At 33.1% G+C, this 20,735-nt stretch overlaps 4 protein-coding genes across 7 annotated transcripts; 1 reads left to right on the top strand and 3 right to left on the bottom strand.

The window, feature by feature from the left end:
* Positions 1–1,365: 1,365 nt before the first annotated feature.
* LOC109181613 (protein root UVB sensitive 5) lies at positions 1,366–6,989 on the bottom strand. Of its 3 annotated transcripts, none has more exons than XM_019331464.1 (15): positions 6,599–6,982; positions 6,352–6,411; positions 5,142–5,293; positions 4,860–4,960; positions 4,162–4,220; positions 3,902–3,948; positions 3,734–3,812; positions 3,582–3,654; positions 3,343–3,432; positions 3,190–3,249; positions 2,968–3,081; positions 2,628–2,688; positions 2,441–2,559; positions 2,151–2,246; positions 1,366–2,053 (listed from the first exon to the last, which is right to left on the bottom strand). In XM_019331464.1, exons 1-15 carry the CDS (start codon positions 6,763–6,765, stop codon positions 1,826–1,828), a joined length of 1,506 nt encoding a protein of 501 aa, XP_019187009.1. In that variant the 5' UTR covers positions 6,766–6,982; the 3' UTR covers positions 1,366–1,825. The 3 variants fall into 3 exon arrangements, 2 of the variants coding, with proteins under 2 accessions (XP_019187009.1, XP_019187010.1); XR_002054234.1 differs by having other exon boundaries at positions 1,946–2,053; positions 2,419–2,559; positions 6,599–6,989; XM_019331465.1 differs by lacking the exons at positions 6,352–6,411; positions 6,599–6,982 and having other exon boundaries at positions 4,822–4,960; positions 5,142–5,254.
* A 581-nt stretch (positions 6,990–7,570) lies between these two features.
* LOC109181614 (vacuolar cation/proton exchanger 3-like) lies at positions 7,571–11,458 on the bottom strand. Its single transcript, XM_019331466.1, has 11 exons — positions 11,154–11,458; positions 10,722–10,789; positions 10,576–10,604; positions 9,978–10,174; positions 9,385–9,594; positions 9,150–9,278; positions 8,840–8,956; positions 8,694–8,747; positions 8,324–8,440; positions 7,949–8,039; positions 7,571–7,782 (listed from the first exon to the last, which is right to left on the bottom strand). Exons 1-11 carry the CDS (start codon positions 11,424–11,426, stop codon positions 7,748–7,750), a joined length of 1,320 nt encoding a protein of 439 aa, XP_019187011.1. The 5' UTR covers positions 11,427–11,458; the 3' UTR covers positions 7,571–7,747.
* LOC109181615 (GDSL esterase/lipase CPRD49-like) lies at positions 11,234–20,729 on the top strand. Of its 2 annotated transcripts, XM_019331469.1 has the most exons (7): positions 11,234–11,237; positions 18,575–18,700; positions 19,317–19,394; positions 19,608–19,748; positions 19,904–19,980; positions 20,073–20,210; positions 20,392–20,729. In XM_019331469.1, exons 2-7 carry the CDS (start codon positions 18,590–18,592, stop codon positions 20,600–20,602), a joined length of 756 nt encoding a protein of 251 aa, XP_019187014.1. In that variant the 5' UTR covers positions 11,234–11,237; positions 18,575–18,589; the 3' UTR covers positions 20,603–20,729. The 2 variants fall into 2 exon arrangements, with proteins under 2 accessions (XP_019187014.1, XP_019187013.1); XM_019331468.1 differs by lacking the exon at positions 11,234–11,237 and having other exon boundaries at positions 18,510–18,700.
* On the bottom strand, positions 14,444–18,171 carry LOC109181616 (protein N-methyltransferase NNT1). The gene is made up of 7 exons (XM_019331470.1): positions 18,038–18,171; positions 17,902–17,963; positions 17,465–17,598; positions 15,497–15,642; positions 15,250–15,321; positions 14,874–14,975; positions 14,444–14,736 (listed from the first exon to the last, which is right to left on the bottom strand). The coding sequence occupies exons 1-7, from the start codon at positions 18,096–18,098 to the stop codon at positions 14,570–14,572; spliced, it is 744 nt and encodes a 247-aa protein (XP_019187015.1). The 5' UTR covers positions 18,099–18,171; the 3' UTR covers positions 14,444–14,569.
* Positions 20,730–20,735: the final 6 nt, after the last annotated feature.

Genomic DNA, 20,735 nt, shown 5'->3' with positions numbered 1-20,735 from the left:
CTTGTCTTTAATTAAAGAGGATTATATACTAATAATACGGAAAATAAAAACAAATATTCAGCACCATACGTGGAGTAATGGACTACCATTTTCCGTGAACCACCAAAACTCCAATATACCAAACTTCTGCTTGACGCCATACATAAAACAAAACCAGCTGGGAATTCAATTCGGTTTGATTGGTTTTAATACGAGTAATGTTACATGCTCTTTTTAAAAAAAAAATTCTCCAAACATCACATTATTTGATTGGATTCTTTAACCTTTGATTATAATAATAAAATCAAAGAAAAATTATGAGGGGACAAAAACATTTTCCTTTTAATAGGTTTTTTAAAAATATCAAAAAAAAATGTTTAAAAATTTTAAATTATATAATTATCAAGTTAGGTTCAATTTTTATCAAATCAGCATTAGCTTAAAATAATATTTTAAGAAGATATAATAAAGTATATTAAATATCATTGAGTAAATATAATTACAAAGAATATTTATAAAAGCAATGATTATAATATAATATTTAAACTTTATTATGTATTTTTTTTTTAAAGAATATGTGTCAACTACAGATAACACTTTTATTACCACTCCAAATTGGTGGTCACATGATCAAATCTTGATGGTGGAACATTGAAAGTATAAAATAGATAGGAATAAGGTTCAAATTCGCCACTGAACGTAACCTGAAAATGCAATTAGGCCATTGAACGAAAAAAAAAAGTGCAATTAGGCCACTGAACACTCCAAAAATGTGCAATTTCACTTGATAGCATATTACCTTCAATTTTAGCAGGTTATCTGCTTACGTGGCAGCTGAGTTGGCATTTTTAATAAATTTTAATTAATTTTTAATAAATTTTAATAATAACTTTTTATTAAAAAAAGTTTAAAAAAAAATAAAAACGACTTTATTTTATTTTTTTATTTAATTTTTTCCAATTTTTTATAAAATTTATTATTAAAATTAATTATTAAAAATTATTAAAAACGCCAACTAAGCTACCATGTAAGCAGGTAACCTGCTAAAATTGATGGTAACCTGCTATCCGGTAAAATTGCATACTTTTGGAGAGTTCAGTGGCCTAATTGCACATTTTTTGAGTGTTTAATGGCTTAATTGCACTTTTTTTTCGTTCAGTGACCTAATTGCATTTTCAGGTTACGTTCAGTGGTCAATTTGAACCTTATTCCAAACAGATACTACGTGTCGGGACAAAAGGATTATAATTTATTATAAATCATGCCTGTAAGTATCGATCCCTTGTGTCGGGACCGTGTACGCTTCAGAGTTAAAAGCTTTAACTTGTGGGTGTCAGCTGCCATTCTGCCAACACTCCACCCATTAAACCTTCAAGCAACAAATTATGTCATAACAATCATTATCATATTCATGAAATCATAAATTCACAACAAAAATATATACAACTATGATGTTAAGTAGTCATTGTTTAAGGGCATTGGAAGACCCTCCAATTACAGAAAAATCTGCTTTCCAGTTTCCACTATGTTCAATGCCAATATAACAAAGTCCACTTGTTAGGTAAGGAAAGCAACTGATCAAATAACATCACAAGAAAATGGCTATTTCTAACTTCCTATTCTTCAAATTCCCCAGAAAGCAACTAATCAAACATGCGCACGTATGAGATTGTTAGTGGGCGGGGGTATGGTAGAAACTTCTATGATCTCAAATTGAACTTAAACTCAGCAACAAAGTCAAATGCGTCGAGTTTATGATGAGCCTTGCAAATTAAAGAGAACGGTTCAAAGCAATGACTATGAGGACCGAGGGACCTGACCGTGGTATAGGATAATGTGGCTGCAATTATGCTTCAACTTCCTGGACTGATATTTCCTTGGGGATCTTTAGACTCAAATTATTCAAATCCCATCCAACATCTTCTAATTTTTGCAAGAAATCTGGAAATCTATTATCTAGTTCAGTTAAGCTCTTCTCAAGTTGATCGAGAGCATCATCTGACCAGCCCCAGTTCTGATAGAGCCAGTAAGTTTGCCATACACTTCGTAATACAGATAAACTTCCAGCACCTTCCTGCAAGATGAAATAATAACTGAATGGATAGATCATAGATTAGATTAAAGCAAAATGCAGTTTTTCCTAATTTCAATTGCCTTGTATAATTTCACACCTTGAAAGAGATAAAGACCTCAAAGTCTTCCGGTTGATGTTTGTTCACTACCAGAAAATACCTTTCATTGTGGTACAGATTAAGCAGTCCCTTTATCTGGTGCAGAGATCAGATGAAAATTGAAGTTAGCCATTTGTGAAGTACATTGAGCAATTAAGTTAAATGCATAGCCATCAAAGTTACGTGCCTTCATATTCTATAGCTATTTTGTACTGGATATAAAATAACTGGTTTTTTAGCTAATGTAACTAAACATATGACGGGTAACCTTCAACAAAAATAGGCTGTACCATTGAGCAATTTTTCTCTCCACCAACCATCTCCTCCATAGAGACGCCAAAAATAATACGAGGAGTTGAGAACCTTTCCCACAACAAAATGTTCTCTTTCCTATTGCACTCATTGATTCCTGACCAATAAATTCGATAAACGATACAGCATAAAATGCCAAATTAGGTAAAATCTGGATATCAATACCTGGAACTGTACGATGCAAAAGATGGGAGTTAACTAGTATACGAGCACGTTTGATATTTATCTGCAAAGAAACATAATCAAAGCAAATTAAACCTGAGTGGCCAAAAGTTCATAATTTTTTTTGCATTCAGTTTTCATAATTTTTTTTGCATTCAGTTAGAATTCATACTTTAATCATCATATATTTGTGACTCATGAGATCTTACTGGGGAAAAGAAAAAGAGTAGATGATATATGATACAATCCATATCGGATGGGAGTTGGGGTGGGACAGGACCAGAAAAGGAATAACTACTTCAGTGCTTCCTAATAAAAAGAGTTTTTATAGTTAACATCTTACGGTGTTAAATTGCAGAACTGAAAGGGACAAGTAGCGAAACCAAAGGTGCAAAGCCCGCATGCTCAACCATGTTAATGCCAACACGAGATATGATTTTGAGAGGCCAGGTGTATCCTGCAGGACAGTATAAGCACAAGCATTTACCTCCGTAAAAATTAAAAAAAAAATCATCATTTAATGATCAAATAAGGTAAAAGCATATAAATGAATTATATCACAGACCAGGGCAAATATACCAATGGCAAGACCAAGAAGCTCAGCAGCTACTTCCCAAACTTCCTCCTGTTATGATCAATCACACTATTCATTAACAGTCATACTTTACAAATGGTTTACCAAGTGATATTGTCCAAAGTTTACATATACGTTACATGCCTTTGCTGCTACATCTCCCAGGTTATCAGAGAGAGCAAAATGATTTTGTATCACTCGAAAGGAAGGGTCTTTCAGCCCTCTTGCAACAGCCTGTCAAAATACTACTGTCACATGATTGTTGAACTTCAATGTTTACCATTACCTTTTAAAAAATAGGCATAAGTAGGGAGTGCAGAAAGAGTCAGCTTGATGATCGATTATGTTAAATAGTAAAAGTGGTGCTGAATTAGGTCCAATACCTTAGCAAGATTCCCTAATGATGCCAATGGCAGGAAATAAGCAGGATATAATGGAGTACTGAGATCAAAGATGCTGCATTGAAAAATAAGGTATTATATTGGTCAAGTTAAATAAAACACTAAAAGATGAGTACCCATAAAATTTCCAATACCTTCCTGCACTGCCTATAAAGTCTGCATACATGCGCCACTGCTTAGGATCATCGTCAAAAAGATTTCCAAACTTCCCACCTGCAACTTGCAAGATATCATTTTCTGTCTAAGGTTTGATCATATCAATGAAAATCATTTCCTTTCACATGGTTTGAAAACTGTCAGACCAATGAATAAGCGTCCAAGGGCACCAATGCCATCCTTTGACACCCATCTGCAAAATAGAATCGATAACCACCAATTTCATCGTGTAAGCAATAGCTTTGCAATAAACAGGTGTCAAAAGCTATCAAACATATACGGAGACATGATTTTACGTAACACATCTTATCATATGAAAGTAAAAGAAACAAGTATTTATTTGTTCAAAGTTGAGGCTGAAGTTTATGCTTTAGCAGAGAAACAAGATATGCAGAAGAAAAAGCACCTGATGGCTGCAGCAGAAGCTGCAGCAGTGGTTCCTGAGAACGATCCCACTCCAACAGCCTTCATGTTGAGTATTACAAAATAAAAATTAGTATAAAGGTCATGCATATGCATACAGGCAATATTGAGCACAGTAGCCCAAAAAAAGACCCTGAAGTATTGCTTTTAACTTTGAGATGAATAATTGTTGGAAACTTAGAACAAATCCCAGTTATAAAGGAATCAATTTGGACAGCTATTCATCATCTTGTTGTAATTTCCTGTTTTATTCCCTTTTTGGCATTTAGGGGCAGTTTCCTTCATCTTTTTTTTTTTTTTTTTTTTTTTTAAAGTTTGTTTCCTAAAAACAGGGAAAGGCTCTAGACTATATCATCTTTTATATATGAAAATTTTAAAAAGAATATTATTCCTGCAAACTCTTTATTCAGCAATATGATGATCAGTAACTCTTAGTCTCTCACAAGGAGTAAAAGAAATATAGTATGGGAATTATTTCATTACACAAGAAATAAAGAAACTGAACTTTAGAAAAATCCAAAAAAAAAAAAAAAACTCCTCAATTAGGACTCCTCTACAAGGGCAACATAGAATCTTTTAGGAGCACATCAGGAAGGCAGACAGGTAGTGATTAAAAAGTTTCACCATTTCCTAGTTCACATACCCAAAGTGGAATTAATGGCCTCAATAAGATTGACCTGCCTTTAAGAGACTTGAAGTGACCAATGTATGACAGATCCATCCAGTTACATTTGTGGGGAACTGAAGCAACATGTATTCCAAGTAATCGTCTGAAACTGTATCTGCATTACAAGGTAAAATGGGTTCTAATAAACCATTGTGGCAAAGCTTTCATGCATATTGTTCAAGATGTTTCTACACAAATTGTCATCATATTTCATATCAGAAACTACATTAAGTATTTTTCTAAAGGCCAGGACACAAATAATGCAGAGAAGAAAGACGTGAATTAATTTTCATCACCTGGATAGCCTGCTGGTAAAACAAAATCTTTGATGACCTTTGGAAGCCAAGGTAACTCCAACTCAGAGACATTCAAATCTTGGGATCCCGAAACTTCTGGAGGATGTTCCTCAAGAAGGGATTTTATCTGTGAGTCATTATCTAATACATACCTAGCTCACAAAATCACATTCCAGAGGGTTAATATCTAAACAACCCATGCACAAAAAAGCACACATTCAACATAAATACTTTAATTTTTCCATCCATTTAAAATGCCAAACTAACAATTAACAAAGTTTTCAAAGCTTGTAGCAAAAACAAATTAACTAATCCATCCAAAATAGAATAATTTTTTTTAACACTATCAACTCTATTACAAGGTAGTATTGCAGCACAAACACAGTCAATTCCCCACCACCAGGGTTTGATCCTGTGATCTTCCCTCAAGGGAAGCCACAACGGTGCCATCTGAGCACAAAGTGCTTGAGTTGATAAAAGATTATAAAGCCAAAAGTATCTATAATCCTTCCTTAAACATACATCGAAAATCGAAATGACTACAAACTATATAAAAGACTTAGGAGGTAAAATATACTCTCTCCGTCCCATTTTCTGTATCTAGTTCGGTTAACAAAACTTGATGGAAGTTATTTTTAATTCAATTTTTATAATGTTAAGTTTGATATTAGTATATAAAATTTATGTAATTAGAAACTACACTAGTATTCAATGTTGCAGAAGGTGCTACCCATTAGGCGCTAGTCGGCCCCAAGCGCCTAGGCAGCCGAGTAATCCGAGAATATAGTCTCCACTTTTTCCACTCAGGGCTGTGAGTTGTTAGAATGTTATAATCCCCCAAACTAGTTAATTGCATATGTTAGATTGTTAGTTGAGAGTACATGACCGGAGGAATATAGAAGATAAGTAGCCGAGCATGCAAAAAAAACCACTCGTCTGAGTTGAGCACCAACTCGGTCGAGTTCGGGGCCCAACTTGAGGCTTAGGGCGCTGGCCGACCAACCGACTAAAATTCGCCTAGAGCTGAAATCGCCTCAACCTAGGGGCGCCTAGGTCAATTTTTACAACTGTTAGTATTAAACACCAAAAAAAAAAAAAATCAAATCTAAAAATCATTAAAATTAAAAATACTAAAAAGAAAGAAATAATTGATTTGACGGATCACTAATGAATAAATAGTAAATAAGCCAGGTAAAATGCCACAGAGTACCTCTTTATGGTTCCATTCCCATACTTTTCCACTAAAATCACCCTGGCTTCATCTTTCTCCCTGCATCATTCCAATTCTCAAATAAAACCAAAGCTTAGATTCAAAAACGCATTTTAGCTCCTAGAAATTTCCAGAAGAAATAAATTCCAAGCTGTACAAAAAATATTATAATAAAAAAAAAGTAAAAGAAAATCACCGAGTATTCAAGTACATATATGAAGTATGCTATATACATGAACATATGTACCTTTGGTGGTGAATGGAATCTTGCTTAGCTTCTCCTGAGTGCAAATCAGAACCAGAGCGCGAAGAAATGCAGAATAATTTGAAGCTGCCAAGTCTTTCCGACCGCCGGGGAGATTCAAAGCTGCTGAAATTAGGGAAAGAAGAGAATTGCAAAGCACAGGAGGACATTTTCACTGAAGCAAACGAGAGAAGAGAAATTTATCAGGACAGAGGCATTGAGTAAATTAGCAGCTCATCTACAAGTCTCCTCCGGTGACCGGTCTCCACCGTTCCACGGCGACGGAAATGAACGGATGCTGGTGGAGAAAGGGTGGCCAAAATGAAGAACAGAAAGTGGATTGGGCCACTATTTACGCAGACAAGTGGGTCAGACATGGAAGATATTTCGGGCCTTCGTTCCCCATTAAAAAAAAAAAACAAAAAACCAAAAAAAAAAAAAAAAGTTAAATTTTTAACTGGACAATTTACTTTTTACAAAATTGTGAACATTCTATAAACTGTGTATTTTGAATTCGAGTTTACTTTGTAAAGTGGATTTAAATCCACGTAATAATTTGCCGATACGAATCCCATTCCTTGGTTTTTTTTTTTTTTAAAAAAAAAACATAAAATAGTCATTTGAATAGATTATTTAGTCAATACTTGATATTTGTCAAAGTTACTAATAATATGATCGAGGTCTAATACAACATTTTTAAAACTTCTTTTTTCATAATTTGGCGTACTAGTACATCAAAAAATATTTTTCTTCAAATTTAAAATTTTTAAATATATCATTAAAAATGCTACAAAAGTCAACTAAAATCTAGTAAGATGCTATTAAATTAAATTAGCAATGCGAATTTTTATTATATGTTGAATGCAAAAAGACATTTTCTAATATAAAAACTTGTGTTTTCAACATACAAAAATAAGTTAGAAATGTGAGATTTTTTTTTATAATGTGTGTCAATAGGTGCAAACACAAAGGAAATAACACAATATAATCCATTAATCCCCAAGTATTAATCTCTACAATAGTACCATGCATGAATTAGCAATTGTACAATACAACCAAAAAAAATACAATAACAAATCAAAAAAAATTTCAATTTCTTCCATCTCCATTCGCCCATCTGCGCAATCAATTATGTCAAATTCTCGACATAATTTACTCACTTGAAATAGAGCTGATATTTCCTTGATCTGAAAAATGTAAGTAAAATCTTATCTTATTATAAAAATAATCATATAATGTCACAAATTATCTATCTAAACCAACGATTTACATTAATTTTAATATAATAATTTCATATAAGAATGAGAACAATTTAGGAAGACTATGTAAATAGTTCACCAAAATGCAGCTTACTTGATGGCCCTCGGTTGACAAAAAAACACACTCCAATCACAATGTAACACAGCACAAGTACCAGTCCCTTCATATAGTGAGATGTTCCATCCTGTAATAATGTTCAAGTGTATGTAATTGATATTTTCACACTAATTAAATATGCAAAAATTATACTTCTCCCTCAAAAGGTTGAATCTTCAAAAAATTCAACCCCAAGGTCTTCCACACCTCACCCGACATAATATTTGGAAGGAAGTAAATTACAGTGACTCAAGGACTCAACAGATAGAGCTAAATGCCGATACACATAAGGGATCTGTCCATTTTGAACATAATTTCTACACCATTGTGGTTGAGAGGCAAAAATTATACTAAGGATTATATTTGGATTACCTGCAAAGCAAAGGCGACGGTAATTATTGACAAAGCAAGAGAGCTTATTTCAAGGACACCAAAATTGAGGTCCATGTTGATTCCAAGCATCCAAGCAACGATCACGCATAATGGAACCTGAACATTATTTTTTTTTAAAATGAAATATTTATTAGTATTTCTAAGCAAATAAATTTATAATCCGGGCAAATGATTTGTGGTCCAGCCACATGAGGACAAAAAATATGTATAGACAAATACTAAATTGTAACAAAGTCAATAATATATACTAAACAAAATTTCTAACCGTAATTGGCTTGATCTTATTAGAATAATTATATGTGAATTATTATAAATCAGTCTTATACAATGTGTGTTTGCCAATTCATACCACAAACATGGCAATTTGTGTTGATGAACCTAGAGCCACACCCAATGATATGTCCTGCATATCAAATAAAATATATATATTATAATGTATTGAAAATTATAAATAAATTAAATAAAATGGGTATTTTTGAGTAATGGTAGTCCTACCAACTTATTCTTGAAAGCAAAAATGATAGCACCAGCGTGCTCTGCTGCATTCCCAACAATTGGCAACAATATTACACTCACAAAGCTCACAGAAAGGCCCCAAGACTCCGATGCATCCTGTCAAAAAAAATAATATTTTTAACTATGTGTCACAAATTGACTAGACTTATTAAATAGTTTGATTAGACTGAATAACTAGTTATTAGTCAACCAGGCTCTATGCCTACTATATTGATAGAATATAGGATATACAGTATATAGTACATATAGTTTACAGTACTCATACTGCTCAGAGAGTATAATTACTTACCTCAATTGTGGCTACTACATATTCAGAGAGGAGGGCTACAATAGCAGTCATGAGAGCCAGCCAAAGAAATGAGTTCCAAAAACTTAGTACAGGTGCTTCCTCGGACTCTCTATCACCGTCCTCGTCTTCCTTTATCGTTAATCATATAAATTAAGTGATTAAAAATTAAAATATTCAACATATATAGCAAGGCACCAAATTAAACTGGATATGATATATATTATGGTATACATACTTGTGCTTCAAAAAAATGTCGATGAGTCCATAACTGAAAAATCAGATAACCAATATAAGCAACCAACATCACAATGCAACTAGCCCTAGACAATGCAAGGGTTGACTTTGCGATCAAAGTGGGGTCTTGTCCAACGTAATGAAACATGAGAGGAAGAACATGGCAAATCAGTCCCAACAACAAAAGGAGCGAGTTCACATCCGCTTGTTTCTGTTCAAATTTAACATTGATTGGTATTCATCAAAACGAATGAGAACAAATTAGTGAGAAAATTAAATATATATATATATATATATATTAACAAAAGTATTTGAATAGGGCTATGTATCATGACTCGGATAGTCAAAGTAAATTAATCAATTGCGGTTACAATTTACAACATATTTTGAGAATCCAAAAATTGCCTTAATTATGGTCATCCTCTTTCCTTAAAGATATACTTTAAAGATATTTTCATTTATTAATTTCTTAATTGGGCATTATCCCAATTGCGTAAAATATATATATATATATATATATATATATATATATATATATATATATATATATATATATATATATATATATATTAAAATAATTGAAATGTAGCTTACCCTTTCGAATCTTTGCTCACTAGAAATGTTGACAATACCACCGCAAAGGAGAGATGTTCCAAGAACCAATAGGAGATTGGAGAGTATAGAGCCAATGAGAGAGTATTTAACCACATCTACTTTGTGTTTTGCCAAAGCAAATATTGCAATTATCAGTTCAGTTGCATTTCCACAAGTTGCATTTAGCAGTCCTCCCACTAACACATTATCAAAAACGTACAATTTATTCATTAAAACCTACCTAATTAACCATTCATAAACTATAAACTATATTAATTAATTAAATAGAATCACAATATATAGATAACGCAACATTATCTAATCTATCAAGCATCATATCGTCAAGCACGTTGTACTCAGATGAACATGTAGTGACTTTTCCTCTTGTACTTTAAGATGTTGAGAAAGTATAGATGGACAGATACTACAATGTAATAGAGTCAATATATTCAAAATATTAAGCATCATATCAATCCGAATGATTTAATTTGTAGGAATCAAATCAAATATACGTTTCCATTTATATATAGAAATTTAATTATGCTATAATAAATTGCAAAGTAAGTAACTAATTGAAAATAATAAATAAATAAAATACCTGTTGGTCCGGTATAGAAGGTTATTTGTCTGCAAGTTACACACGTTACTAGTAAGTAGTGGTTTAATATAATGCCTTAAATCCTATATTAATATCACAATATTAACGTAAAAATTTCGTATAATGGTAATTAATTATTTCCTTACTCGGTCAAAAAACTGATGCGTTCAGCCAGCGGAGTCAGTCCGATTAAGCTCAATCCAAAAATCCATGACTGTTTTTTCAATAATAAAAATAAAAATAAAAATGCATGTCTTCTTCCCCCAATGCAAAGAAAAATACATGTCTTATATAACACATGCAATTAAGTATGATTTATTATTTATTTTTAAATGCAAATAAGTTATTTAAAAAAAAAAAAAAAGCAGTATATGCTCTATACTTTTTCAATTTTTTTTCCGCTCAAAGAATCAATGTCTCACCACTGAATTTAAATCTGTAACCAAAATAATAACAGATGTGCCATTATATCACATAGTAAAACACTAGTATTATTATATCCAGAAAGTACGATTACGATCAATATGAATTACAAAGTTTAAAAAAAAAAAAAAAAAAAAGTGAAAGGATAAACTTACCCTATTGAAGTTAAGGTAATGGGCGATGATGGCCAATGGAACAGTAACGAACAAAATGCAAAGTTTGGTGCCGAGAAAAATTTGGTGCAGATTAGCCAGCACGTCTCTGACGATCCTATACCGCACGTTGGAGACGACCAGATCGGATTTTCGCCGGAGAGATGACGACGACACGTTGTGCGCCATCCGGGAATGGCCGCCGCCGCCGTGCCTCGACGCCGCCTTCGTATAGTTCCCGTTCTCCAAAAGACATGCCTGCACTTCTGACGCCATTTTTTTTCAAATGATACCAAAATCCCTCTGTGTAAATGTTTTTGTTATCAAAATGTCACTCTGTTCTGCCTACTATCAACCGTTACAAAATATATAATGTAGTCTAGTGTCACGTGTAATTGTGTTCCGTTCTAGGAAGTTTCATGGAAACTTCATAGATTCTAATCAATTAATATTAGTTATATTAAATATAAATTTATATTCCTTTCAAAAAAATATAAATTTATATAATTACGTCAAAAGTATAATATATTGAGTACTATGGAACTGTCATTATACACCAAAAACAAAATTAGCTTTTGTAATTTTATTTACATTTCGGTGGACTAAAGATATTGACTACTATGGAAGTGTTATTATTATAAACTAAAAGTGGAATTAAATCTTCTATTTTTGTATTTAAATTTCTGTGGACTAAAATGGTATGTCTTTAACAATTAACATATATGAGTATTGTATCACGCGTACAAATTAACTTGGACTTCAATTTGTCTAAAATTTTATGTACCATAAAAATAGGCAAATTATACCGTACACTAGGGTGCAGATTGAATTGTGTATCCTAAAAGTTTATGTGTATTATGTTAAGAGTTTATATGTATTCTACATTTCTACTATACAATTATGTACATACGAAACATGAGATTTTTAGGACGCACAATGCATTGTGCACCCTAGTGCACGATATAACAATTGATAAAAATACTATTCACATTTTGCGATTTACATCTTTTACTCAGAATAGTGAAAGATCCTTAACTATGGGCCGGTGTTCAAATTTATGTAAGGAATGTCAGGTGATTAATTGCTAATTGATATGATTGTATTAATTTTAGGTTTTAACTCATTTACTAGGACTATGTGGTCCAATGGTACCCGGGTTGGATTTTCATTTGGAAGATTATGAGTTCAAGCCTCAGATACTACAATGTAATAGAGCCAGTAACTTTCAAAAAAAAGAAAAAAAAAGGTTTTAACTGATTTAATTAATTGAATACATTAACTTCTATTAATATATTTGACCAAAAAAATTAAAAAATATTCTAATTAAATCCATTACTGAGAAACAAGTGACCAAAAATATTATTTCACGTAGGGATATTTAGCATTTTATTTGATAAATTGACTATTCATTATGAGTAATATTACATTATATTGTAATTGATTCAAAAAAGAGTGTATTGTAATTTTTATATATAAAAAAGGGCTAAATAGGACTTCAATTTTATATGAAAAAGTAATTTAGGCTAATAAAAAATATTAAAAAGTTGTAAATAAACACATCAATGTGCATGTCAACTTGGGCAAAAACTTGTGTGAGACCATCTCAATGAATTCTTGGTTGTCAGATGGGTCGAGTCAAGATGAAAATGTAATACTCATACTAGAAAATGTAATACTATTCAAGAATAAAAATGTTTATTACTTATATAGAAAAATGTAATACTTTTTACATTTTAATTTAAAAGTATTATATTTTTCCTCAAAACTATTATATTTTCTTTATAAGTAACAAATACTTGCCAATTCATTACTTATAAAGGAAAATGTAATACTTTTGATTAAAAATGTAATAATTTTATATTAAAATGTAAAAGTATTGTATTTCCTCAAAATTATTATATTCTCCCTTATAAATAATTAACATGTTATTTCTAATTAATATTACATTTTTTAGTATAAATATTATATTTCATATTGACCTGACATATCTCACAGATAAGAATATGTGAGACATTCTCACATAAGTGTGAGTAACAATATTTATTCAAATAAATTAATTTAAAAACACGTGGAGAAGCACAGATGACTTCTTCGTCCAAATCTAGATAGGGAAATGCCAAAAGAGGCAGTGGTCATCGGAGAAGATGTCGAAAAATCGATGGAGAAAGATTACTATTGGCATTTGGCAACCATTAGATTTAAAAATTTTGTTTTTTAAAATTAAAAATTGACGCCAGTAGCATTCAACAAAAAAAATTAAAAATTGACATGTCATCATATTTTTACATATTTTACTTTAAATTTAACAAATACTTGATTTAATTGTACAATTTGACAAATTATCCCTTTAAATCAACAAGTTAAAATATTTAATTGCAATTTTTTAAAATTTAAAGACATTCACTTTTGTTATATAAAGTTCAAAGGTTTTTTTTTTTTTTTTTACCATATTTTTCAATTTTTATCTTCTAATAAAATTGGTACGTGTGCCAAAAGTTTTACTATTTTTTTTTTTTTGAAAACAATTTTTTTTTTTTTTTTTTTTTTTTTTTACAAGGGAATGGGACACCAAAACTTGAAAACAAAAGTTTTACTAATTAAAAACATACTTATCATTTTAAATTCATTATTAAGTTTTGGTTCCTGAATTAAATATGTAAACTAACATATAAAAGCGTCAGTAATTTATTATTGTTATTTGTTATTGTGTCATTTTAATAACCTTAATTTTTTGAAAAAAGGTTCAAATTGGCCAATGGCCATCAAACTAAACATTAGCCACTTTTTTTTTTTGTTAAACATTCTACGAACCAAGTTGCCAATTTGTATGGAATAGACTGTACGTTCTCTTTCCTTTCTCTTTTCATTGTACTGCAAAATGATTTAAGAAGCTAATGATAGTATTGTTTTCTAAATTAAAAAAAAAAAAAAAAAAAAAAACTAAAAAACTAAAAAACCAAACACGAAAAAATGCAAATCATGCCATTAAATTTTTTAAAAAATGTGCAATTAAATCCCTCGAGTAACCAAATCTGTTCAATTATCCCATTAGCTTGATCCCCTCAACAAGTTACCTTGTCATAGTGGTGCCTATGGCCAATATGTTCAGTTCGATGGTCAATTTGAACGTTTTTATAAAAAAAATATACTCACAATATAAATATGGGCCCAATGCCAACAACCTCGTACTAGATTTGAAATATGGCAAGAGACAGTACCTTCTCTTCGACACCCAAAAAAAAAATAAAATCTAAAAGTGGTGAAAGCCAGGTAAAGACAATTGGATATAGAGAGGCTGAAAGAATGACAAAACTGAATTCATTTAAGTATTTGTAAGAAACATTAATGATCACTTCATCCTTTAGCACAAAACAAAACTGAATTCATTTAAGTCTAATGCTGTGAAGTGGCTAATAACCTCATTCATCACCTGTTTCTTTAGGCTTAATGCAATAGACGCGGGATCCCAAATGGTTTACTTTGAGACCAGCTTTTTCGCAACCATCAAAAAAGAGTGACTCATCTTCTTTGCCAATTCTTCGCCTCCAACTCATTAGAAACGCTGGTTGGGGCAGCGTGGACAAATCTGAGAAATAACACCATGTTAGGGAGCTCAATCTTTTGAACTTATCAGAGTGGATGTACGACACAGTGTACAAAAGTAATAATAGAGCGCATTTACTTTCCAAGTAAAAGGGACTTGAAAACATAAGAAAATGCTACCTTGCTGTTCAAAATCACGAGAATCAGCCTGACTAACTTTTGGTGTGTAAGCTCTCAGGAGAAATGACAGTGTTTTTATCAAATTCGGATACTGTTTAACATCTGCAAGGAGAGTACAAAAGAAGGAATCAAATATCATGCATAAAAATCATGGCACAGAGGCAAAGGGTAAGTCCCTATGAAACTTGTAAATTGGTAAAAGGGGATATGGATTGTGACTTTAGTCAGTTTACATGTATCAAAATTCAAAAGTAAGGCTAAGGAATTCATCACCAAAAAACTTTAAAAGCAATCCACTTTGATTCATGTAGCTTATACACTTCACAAGTAAAGATCATGTCCTTTAATTTGAGGCGTCATAAAATCAGACACTTACACAACAAGATATCACTTGCAATTATGAGGTCCCAGTGTGGGCCAGGAATTGGAAAGGCATCTCCCCATGTATCTGGCAAGTCACCAAAGTAAATTTATAATTTTCTCAAGACAAAAAAGAAATTTTTTTAATATCACATAAAATCAACCTCTTTGTAGCCATCAACCCAACTCACTTGTTGAATGCTCAGATGAAAATAAAGCAGAATTGTGAAGGAACTTAACAATAAAAAGAAAAAAGAACTAACGCCTTATGTGAGGAAGGGCAGGTGAAATTCCATTAGCTTGGCAATTGTGGGCTATATTCTCCTCAATATCTGCGTCATCATAGTCTGATGTCGTGATATCAAACTTAAATGATTTCTGTAGAAAGATGGCCAGTGCACCAGTTCCACTGTGATGAGCACAAAAGAAAGATAAACACTGTTTTAAATAAAGCCCAAAACAGGGGTTTTCACAAAGCTTTCAATGTAATTTAAGTATTCCTTTCACTAGAGGAAAACGGGGTCAGGGGTAAAGATCTGCTAGCATTACCAGAAAGAGATGACAATACAAAGTGCAAAAGTCTTGCAATATCACATTGCAAAGTTGAACAAAACTTTTTGCAACCCCACCCCAACCCTAAAAATATTGAAATATTATGCTGCAGGCATCTTGTAAATTTCTTTCCAAAAAGTACAAAACACTTCCAATTCAGCAAAAGGCATTGGAAAAAGAAAATTTTTGATATCTTGTACCCAAAACAGTGGCAAGGGGTAGTTTGGTTTCTCATATTAGTCAGGGACACGCATATCCCCAATTTGGCTTATTTTACAAATTCGTGTCACCCACAAATAACCCAATCTTGATGGGCATAAAGTCCGAGAGGAGGGGAAGGAGGAGGAGGAGGGGGGAAGGGGGGGAGAGGGGGGGGGGGGGGTGTTGGGGCTGGGCTTGGAATTATAGTTCTATTTGGACATGGACATAAAATTCCCAAAGTATCCTTAAATATAGATTAAACTCTTCTCTAGTTCTCTCATATTTTCCTTTCTCCCTAGGCATGCTGTTTAAAGTTGTAAATAATCTGGGACAAACCAAGCCTAAGATTTTGAGCATGGCTTGTTTATTAATCTTGCCAAACTTGACTTAGCTAGTCTATTAATCAAGCCTAATAATGTGTTTGAGCTAGGCTTGGCTTGGTTATGTCAAATGTTAAGCTTGATTAGCTATATATATTTATAAAGTATTGAAAATTGAAATAAACCAAAATTTTCAAGCAAAAGTAGATAATTAACAAAAATCAAGATTTATACATTCATGATTCATCTAAACCCATAGATTGATAACCATAATAATTTATACTAAGAACTTATACTAATTACATTATATGACTAATACCTTCAAGTCAAAAACATAGTACAAAATCTTCAAAGATCCCATATACATGGAAATACATATATATTACTACAGTACTGAGCCCTTATTTGGATTAGGCCTGTTTATGTATCAAACCAATATTGCAAGCCAAACTTTTCAATTTGGATCAAGTTGAGCCTACAAAGCCTACTAATTTTGCTATCAACTCTATGGCACTGCCCTTCTCTATGAAAGCTTTTCTCTTCTACTCTTTTCATGTCCTCTTATCAAGTTCCTTTCTTCCCATTTTTTTTTGTATTTACATTTTTCCGTTTGCAGTTTTCAATTTTCAATATAATAACTTTTGCGATTTTTGTGAATAGGTTGCATCCATTCTTCAGTCTATAGGACCATGGAAGAATTGTTGTACGAGATGTCCACTTTATTTTAAATAATTATATTTTTGTAGTATTTCTTTGATTTTGAAGCTCCCAAATTACAAGTGAAGGATATCATGGGAAAAAAAAAAAAAGATTAGTCCATGGCTATAACAAACCATAGGAAAGGAGATATCCCGGCATTAGTCCCCCATATCAAACACCAGACTTAACCTTAAGAATTCAAACATAAATCTATGATTTTTAATCCCTTCATTATTTGCTAAACCAATCTCTGCATGGATTTGAACCAAGCAACCCTAAGTTTGCTGTTCAAACTATCAAATGCATTATGTTCTCAACGAGCAGAGCAGATAAGATAGTCTTGCTGTATTACACCATCAAAGATTGAACCACTAGATCAAACATTAAAGAAGACATGGATATCTAGAAAGTGCTGAAAGAAACTCAGAGCTTCCTAATAGGCTCTAGAAACATGAATACCTGCCTAACTCAAGTATCCTCCGCCCTTCCAACCAGGATCTATGTTCAACTAGCCACTCTGCAAATGCAAATGTCCCAGGCCAAAGTAAATTAGCATTCAACTCGTGAAAATCAAATTCTCGGATGAGCAATTCCTGTGCACAAAGCCAACACGTTTACAATTTTACACTCAATATAAGAAACAAAATTAACCATACATTGACTTATCACTCAGGCTTATTAGTTACTTGCATCTATATACGTACGAACCGTATCTTTTCAGCAAGCCAAACAAGTAACCTAAATAAAACTAAACGCATAGCTAAACATCATCATCGGAGTAATAAATCAGCTCTCCCTCTCCAGCTCAATATTTCAATTTCCATTCGAAATGCATCACAATTTTCATTATTTTCTATTTTACAATTGAAAATAATCAAAGTTTTCACTTGACTTACCATTCCAGGAAACTGGTGCCTCCTCTCCACGAAGTTTTGCGGAGCATCTATAATCTCCTCATCTGCAAAAGAGCCGTATAATTATACGTATATCAGAGTGTGTGGTACCATCGAAGAGAGGTAAGTACAGTAGTACCAGTAGAGTTTCCATCGGAGCCGGCGAACAGAGAAGATAGGGAGAAGAGAGCAGTTTCCATTGCAGAGATTTAGGACTTAGGAGTACCCCGACAGATTGGGGGCGGCGAGGGAGATAAACGCTCTAAGTCCAATGTGGCCGAATTGACGGAAATACCCTGATGTCATATTGGGAAAGAAGAATACACTGCAAATTTTCATTACGTCAAAAGTTTATTAATACTCCGTAATAAATAATTTTAACGCTTAAATTTACGAATAAACGGAGTAGTAATTATTAATTGTTTAAGATTCTATAGCATGTTTGTGGCTACCTAAATGCCAACGTATGGCGGCTGACACAGATTCTTTTCGTATAAACGTGAAAAACAAGAAGAGGAACCAGTAATTAAAATTGATTAATAATTAAAATAATTGTTAATACGTATGATAATTATTAAGCCGTAAATTCCTGTTGCTGACATGTCTGTCAGGTTCTGCTCACTACAGATATAAGCGGCGGCTCTTGAAGTGAGCTCATTCTCACTGTTTTCTTGAGGGGAAAATTGCAGAAATGGTAGGGCCGACCCGCCCGCAGTTCGTGCTATTCGGATCCTCCATTGTGCAGTTCAGCTTCGGCCAGGAAGGCTGGGGTGCTCTCCTCGCTGATATCTACTCACGCAAGGTATGATTTTTCTCTCTTGTTTCCGGAATCAATTCTCGGGTTCTTTTCGATGTATTTTTGTTGTCACTTCCTTAATGATCATCGACAATGTCGATTGTCTGATCTTAATCCTTCAAACAAAAGGGCTTTCCTGTGTCGGTGGCCTTGTGTGGTTTAGTGTTGGAACAGTGTAAATAATTGACGGATTTAACAAATGGGAAGCAGGGTTTTTCAAATCAAAATGTACAGTCCATTGGAATCCTATTTTCTGTTTTAAAAAGTTGCTATTTTGTGCCAAGGATCTTGTAGTTCTATGGCAAGAATCATCTAAATGTAAAGATTTTTCTTAAATGAAGATTATGGTTTACTTTATCCAACAATCTGGAAGTAAGCTTTGTCAAATCGGACCAATATGACCAATATATGGTTAGTGGTTTGTTGGGATTTTTGCCTAAAATAGCGTCCTTTTTACTTTATAGGGACAAAGATCACCAGAGAATCTAGCTATGACTACGGGAACACTAGCTCTACTACTTTGTCTTTTATATTGATGTGTGATCTCTACTATTTTAGTCTTTTACAGAAGTGCTCAAATGTTTTAACTATTTAATAAGTTACTTTTCATTGAATGTCATAGGCAGATGTAGTGCTTCGTGGATATAGTGGTTGGAACTCACGCTGTGCTCTTCAAGTTCTGGACCAAGTTTTCCCAAAGGTAATTCATGCCAGTTTGCAAGCTGCAAATACTGATCAACAATTCTAAATCTTCCGTGCTATGTTATCCCCGAAAAGGAGGAAACAAGTTCCTCCGTTTTGTTGAAGTTTAGCTGTTATGATGTTGGTTTCCACGGCTTTGTTTTGAGCGTTACTAATCTTCCGTTTTCCATTTCTAAGCAACTCTCTTACTTGAGGCTTTACTTTACTTTAGAATGCAGGCGTACAGCCTTCTCTGGTGATAGTTTACTTTGGAGGCAATGATTCAATGCTACCTGACCCATCTGGACTGAATGCTCATGTTCCGCTTCCTGAATATGTTGAAAATATGAGGAAGATTGCTATTCATCTGAAGGTTTTATATCAATTTTTGTTCTAATCTTTGGACCTTAAACTTGGTTATTGAGGTCTTTTCATTACACAATTAAGATGGATATTTCATAGTTTGGTCTTTACGTTACACTGAGCATATAGCATATCCTTAATGATGGTTATTATTATTGCCACCAGAGCCTGTCAGATAAAACACGGATAATCTTTCTCAGTTGCCCTCCCATCAATGAAGCACGGGCTCTTGAAGTTTTCGGGTAATGTAAAGCTAAAATCATTTGGTTTTCGTGGCTTTCCTGAACCATAGTTATAAAAATAGTGCTTCCTTATATCTTATTCTTGTGAGCAGTACCTTAGGCAGATCAAATGAGTTGGGCAGAAAATACTCAGAAGCATGCATAGAATTGTGCAAACAGTTGGATGTGAAAGTAATAGATCTATGGACAGCACTTCAGCAGCGGGATGATTGGTTGATTACTTGCTTTACGTGAGTGCTTATGTGTTCTGAGCAAAATATTTATGTTGCTTGCATTGATAGACTAAAGGGCTCTAAGCTTTTAACTGAATTGAATGACCAGAACTCTACTTTTAGAGGCTGTTTGGTACTTTCCCATGCCGGGAAGGACGCAGTGGGAATTTCTTGATGGTAATTTTGGTGAATTCTGCAGGGATGGAATCCATTTAACGTCTGAGGGAAGCAAGATTGTGGTGAAAGAAATTTTGAAGGTGCTAAAAGAGGCTGATTGGGAGCCGAGTCTACATTGGCAGTCGTTAGCCAACGAGTTTTCTGAAACCTCACCCATCATATTTATAGGTCCCAATAAGACCCCTATTAACACTTCTCAACTGACATTTTATTGGCAACCACAGTGGAATTAGATCTTCTCTTTTCATGATGCTTGCTTTCTGCAACTCTATGATAATATGTAAACATTTAACATTGTATTTTGTGACGGTGGTTTTCGCTGCTAAACTTTCATGAATTTACTTATTTGGTTAGATAGCCCCAAAG

This window comes from Ipomoea nil, unplaced genomic scaffold, assembly GCF_001879475.1.
Source record: "Ipomoea nil cultivar Tokyo-kokei standard unplaced genomic scaffold, Asagao_1.1 scaffold1043, whole genome shotgun sequence".
Lineage (NCBI taxonomy): Eukaryota > Viridiplantae > Streptophyta > Magnoliopsida > Solanales > Convolvulaceae > Ipomoea > Ipomoea nil.
The sequence above is the reverse complement of the archived record's forward strand: the minus strand, read 5'-3'. Positions and strand labels throughout refer to the sequence as shown.

Coding starts and splice junctions, on each gene's coding strand:
- LOC109181616 (XM_019331470.1), bottom strand. CDS start 18,098: ATGGAAACTGCTCTCTTCTCCCTATCTTCTCTGTTCGCCGGCTCCGAT. Junction 17,599..17,901: donor GGCACCAGTTTCCTGGAATG/GTAAGTCAAGTG, acceptor CTTTGTGCACAG/GAATTGCTCATCCGAGAATT. Junction 15,322..15,496: donor TGCCCTTCCTCACATAAGGC/GTTAGTTCTTTT, acceptor GTGACTTGCCAG/ATACATGGGGAGATGCCTTT.
- LOC109181615 (XM_019331469.1), top strand. CDS start 18,590: ATGGTAGGGCCGACCCGCCCGCAGTTCGTGCTATTCGGATCCTCCATT. Junction 19,395..19,607: donor TGGACCAAGTTTTCCCAAAG/GTAATTCATGCC, acceptor ACTTTACTTTAG/AATGCAGGCGTACAGCCTTC. Junction 20,211..20,391: donor TGGTTGATTACTTGCTTTAC/GTGAGTGCTTAT, acceptor TGAATTCTGCAG/GGATGGAATCCATTTAACGT.
- LOC109181613 (XM_019331464.1), bottom strand. CDS start 6,765: ATGTCCTCCTGTGCTTTGCAATTCTCTTCTTTCCCTAATTTCAGCAGC. Junction 6,412..6,598: donor GATTCCATTCACCACCAAAG/GTACATATGTTC, acceptor GGAATGATGCAG/GGAGAAAGATGAAGCCAGGG. Junction 3,949..4,161: donor GCTTCTGCTGCAGCCATCAG/GTGCTTTTTCTT, acceptor TCTATTTTGCAG/ATGGGTGTCAAAGGATGGCA.
- LOC109181614 (XM_019331466.1), bottom strand. CDS start 11,426: ATGGCGTCAGAAGTGCAGGCATGTCTTTTGGAGAACGGGAACTATACG. Junction 8,957..9,149: donor ATGTAGTAGCCACAATTGAG/GTAAGTAATTAT, acceptor TTTTTTTGACAG/GATGCATCGGAGTCTTGGGG. Junction 8,441..8,693: donor CACAAATTGCCATGTTTGTG/GTATGAATTGGC, acceptor AATAATGTTCAG/GTTCCATTATGCGTGATCGT.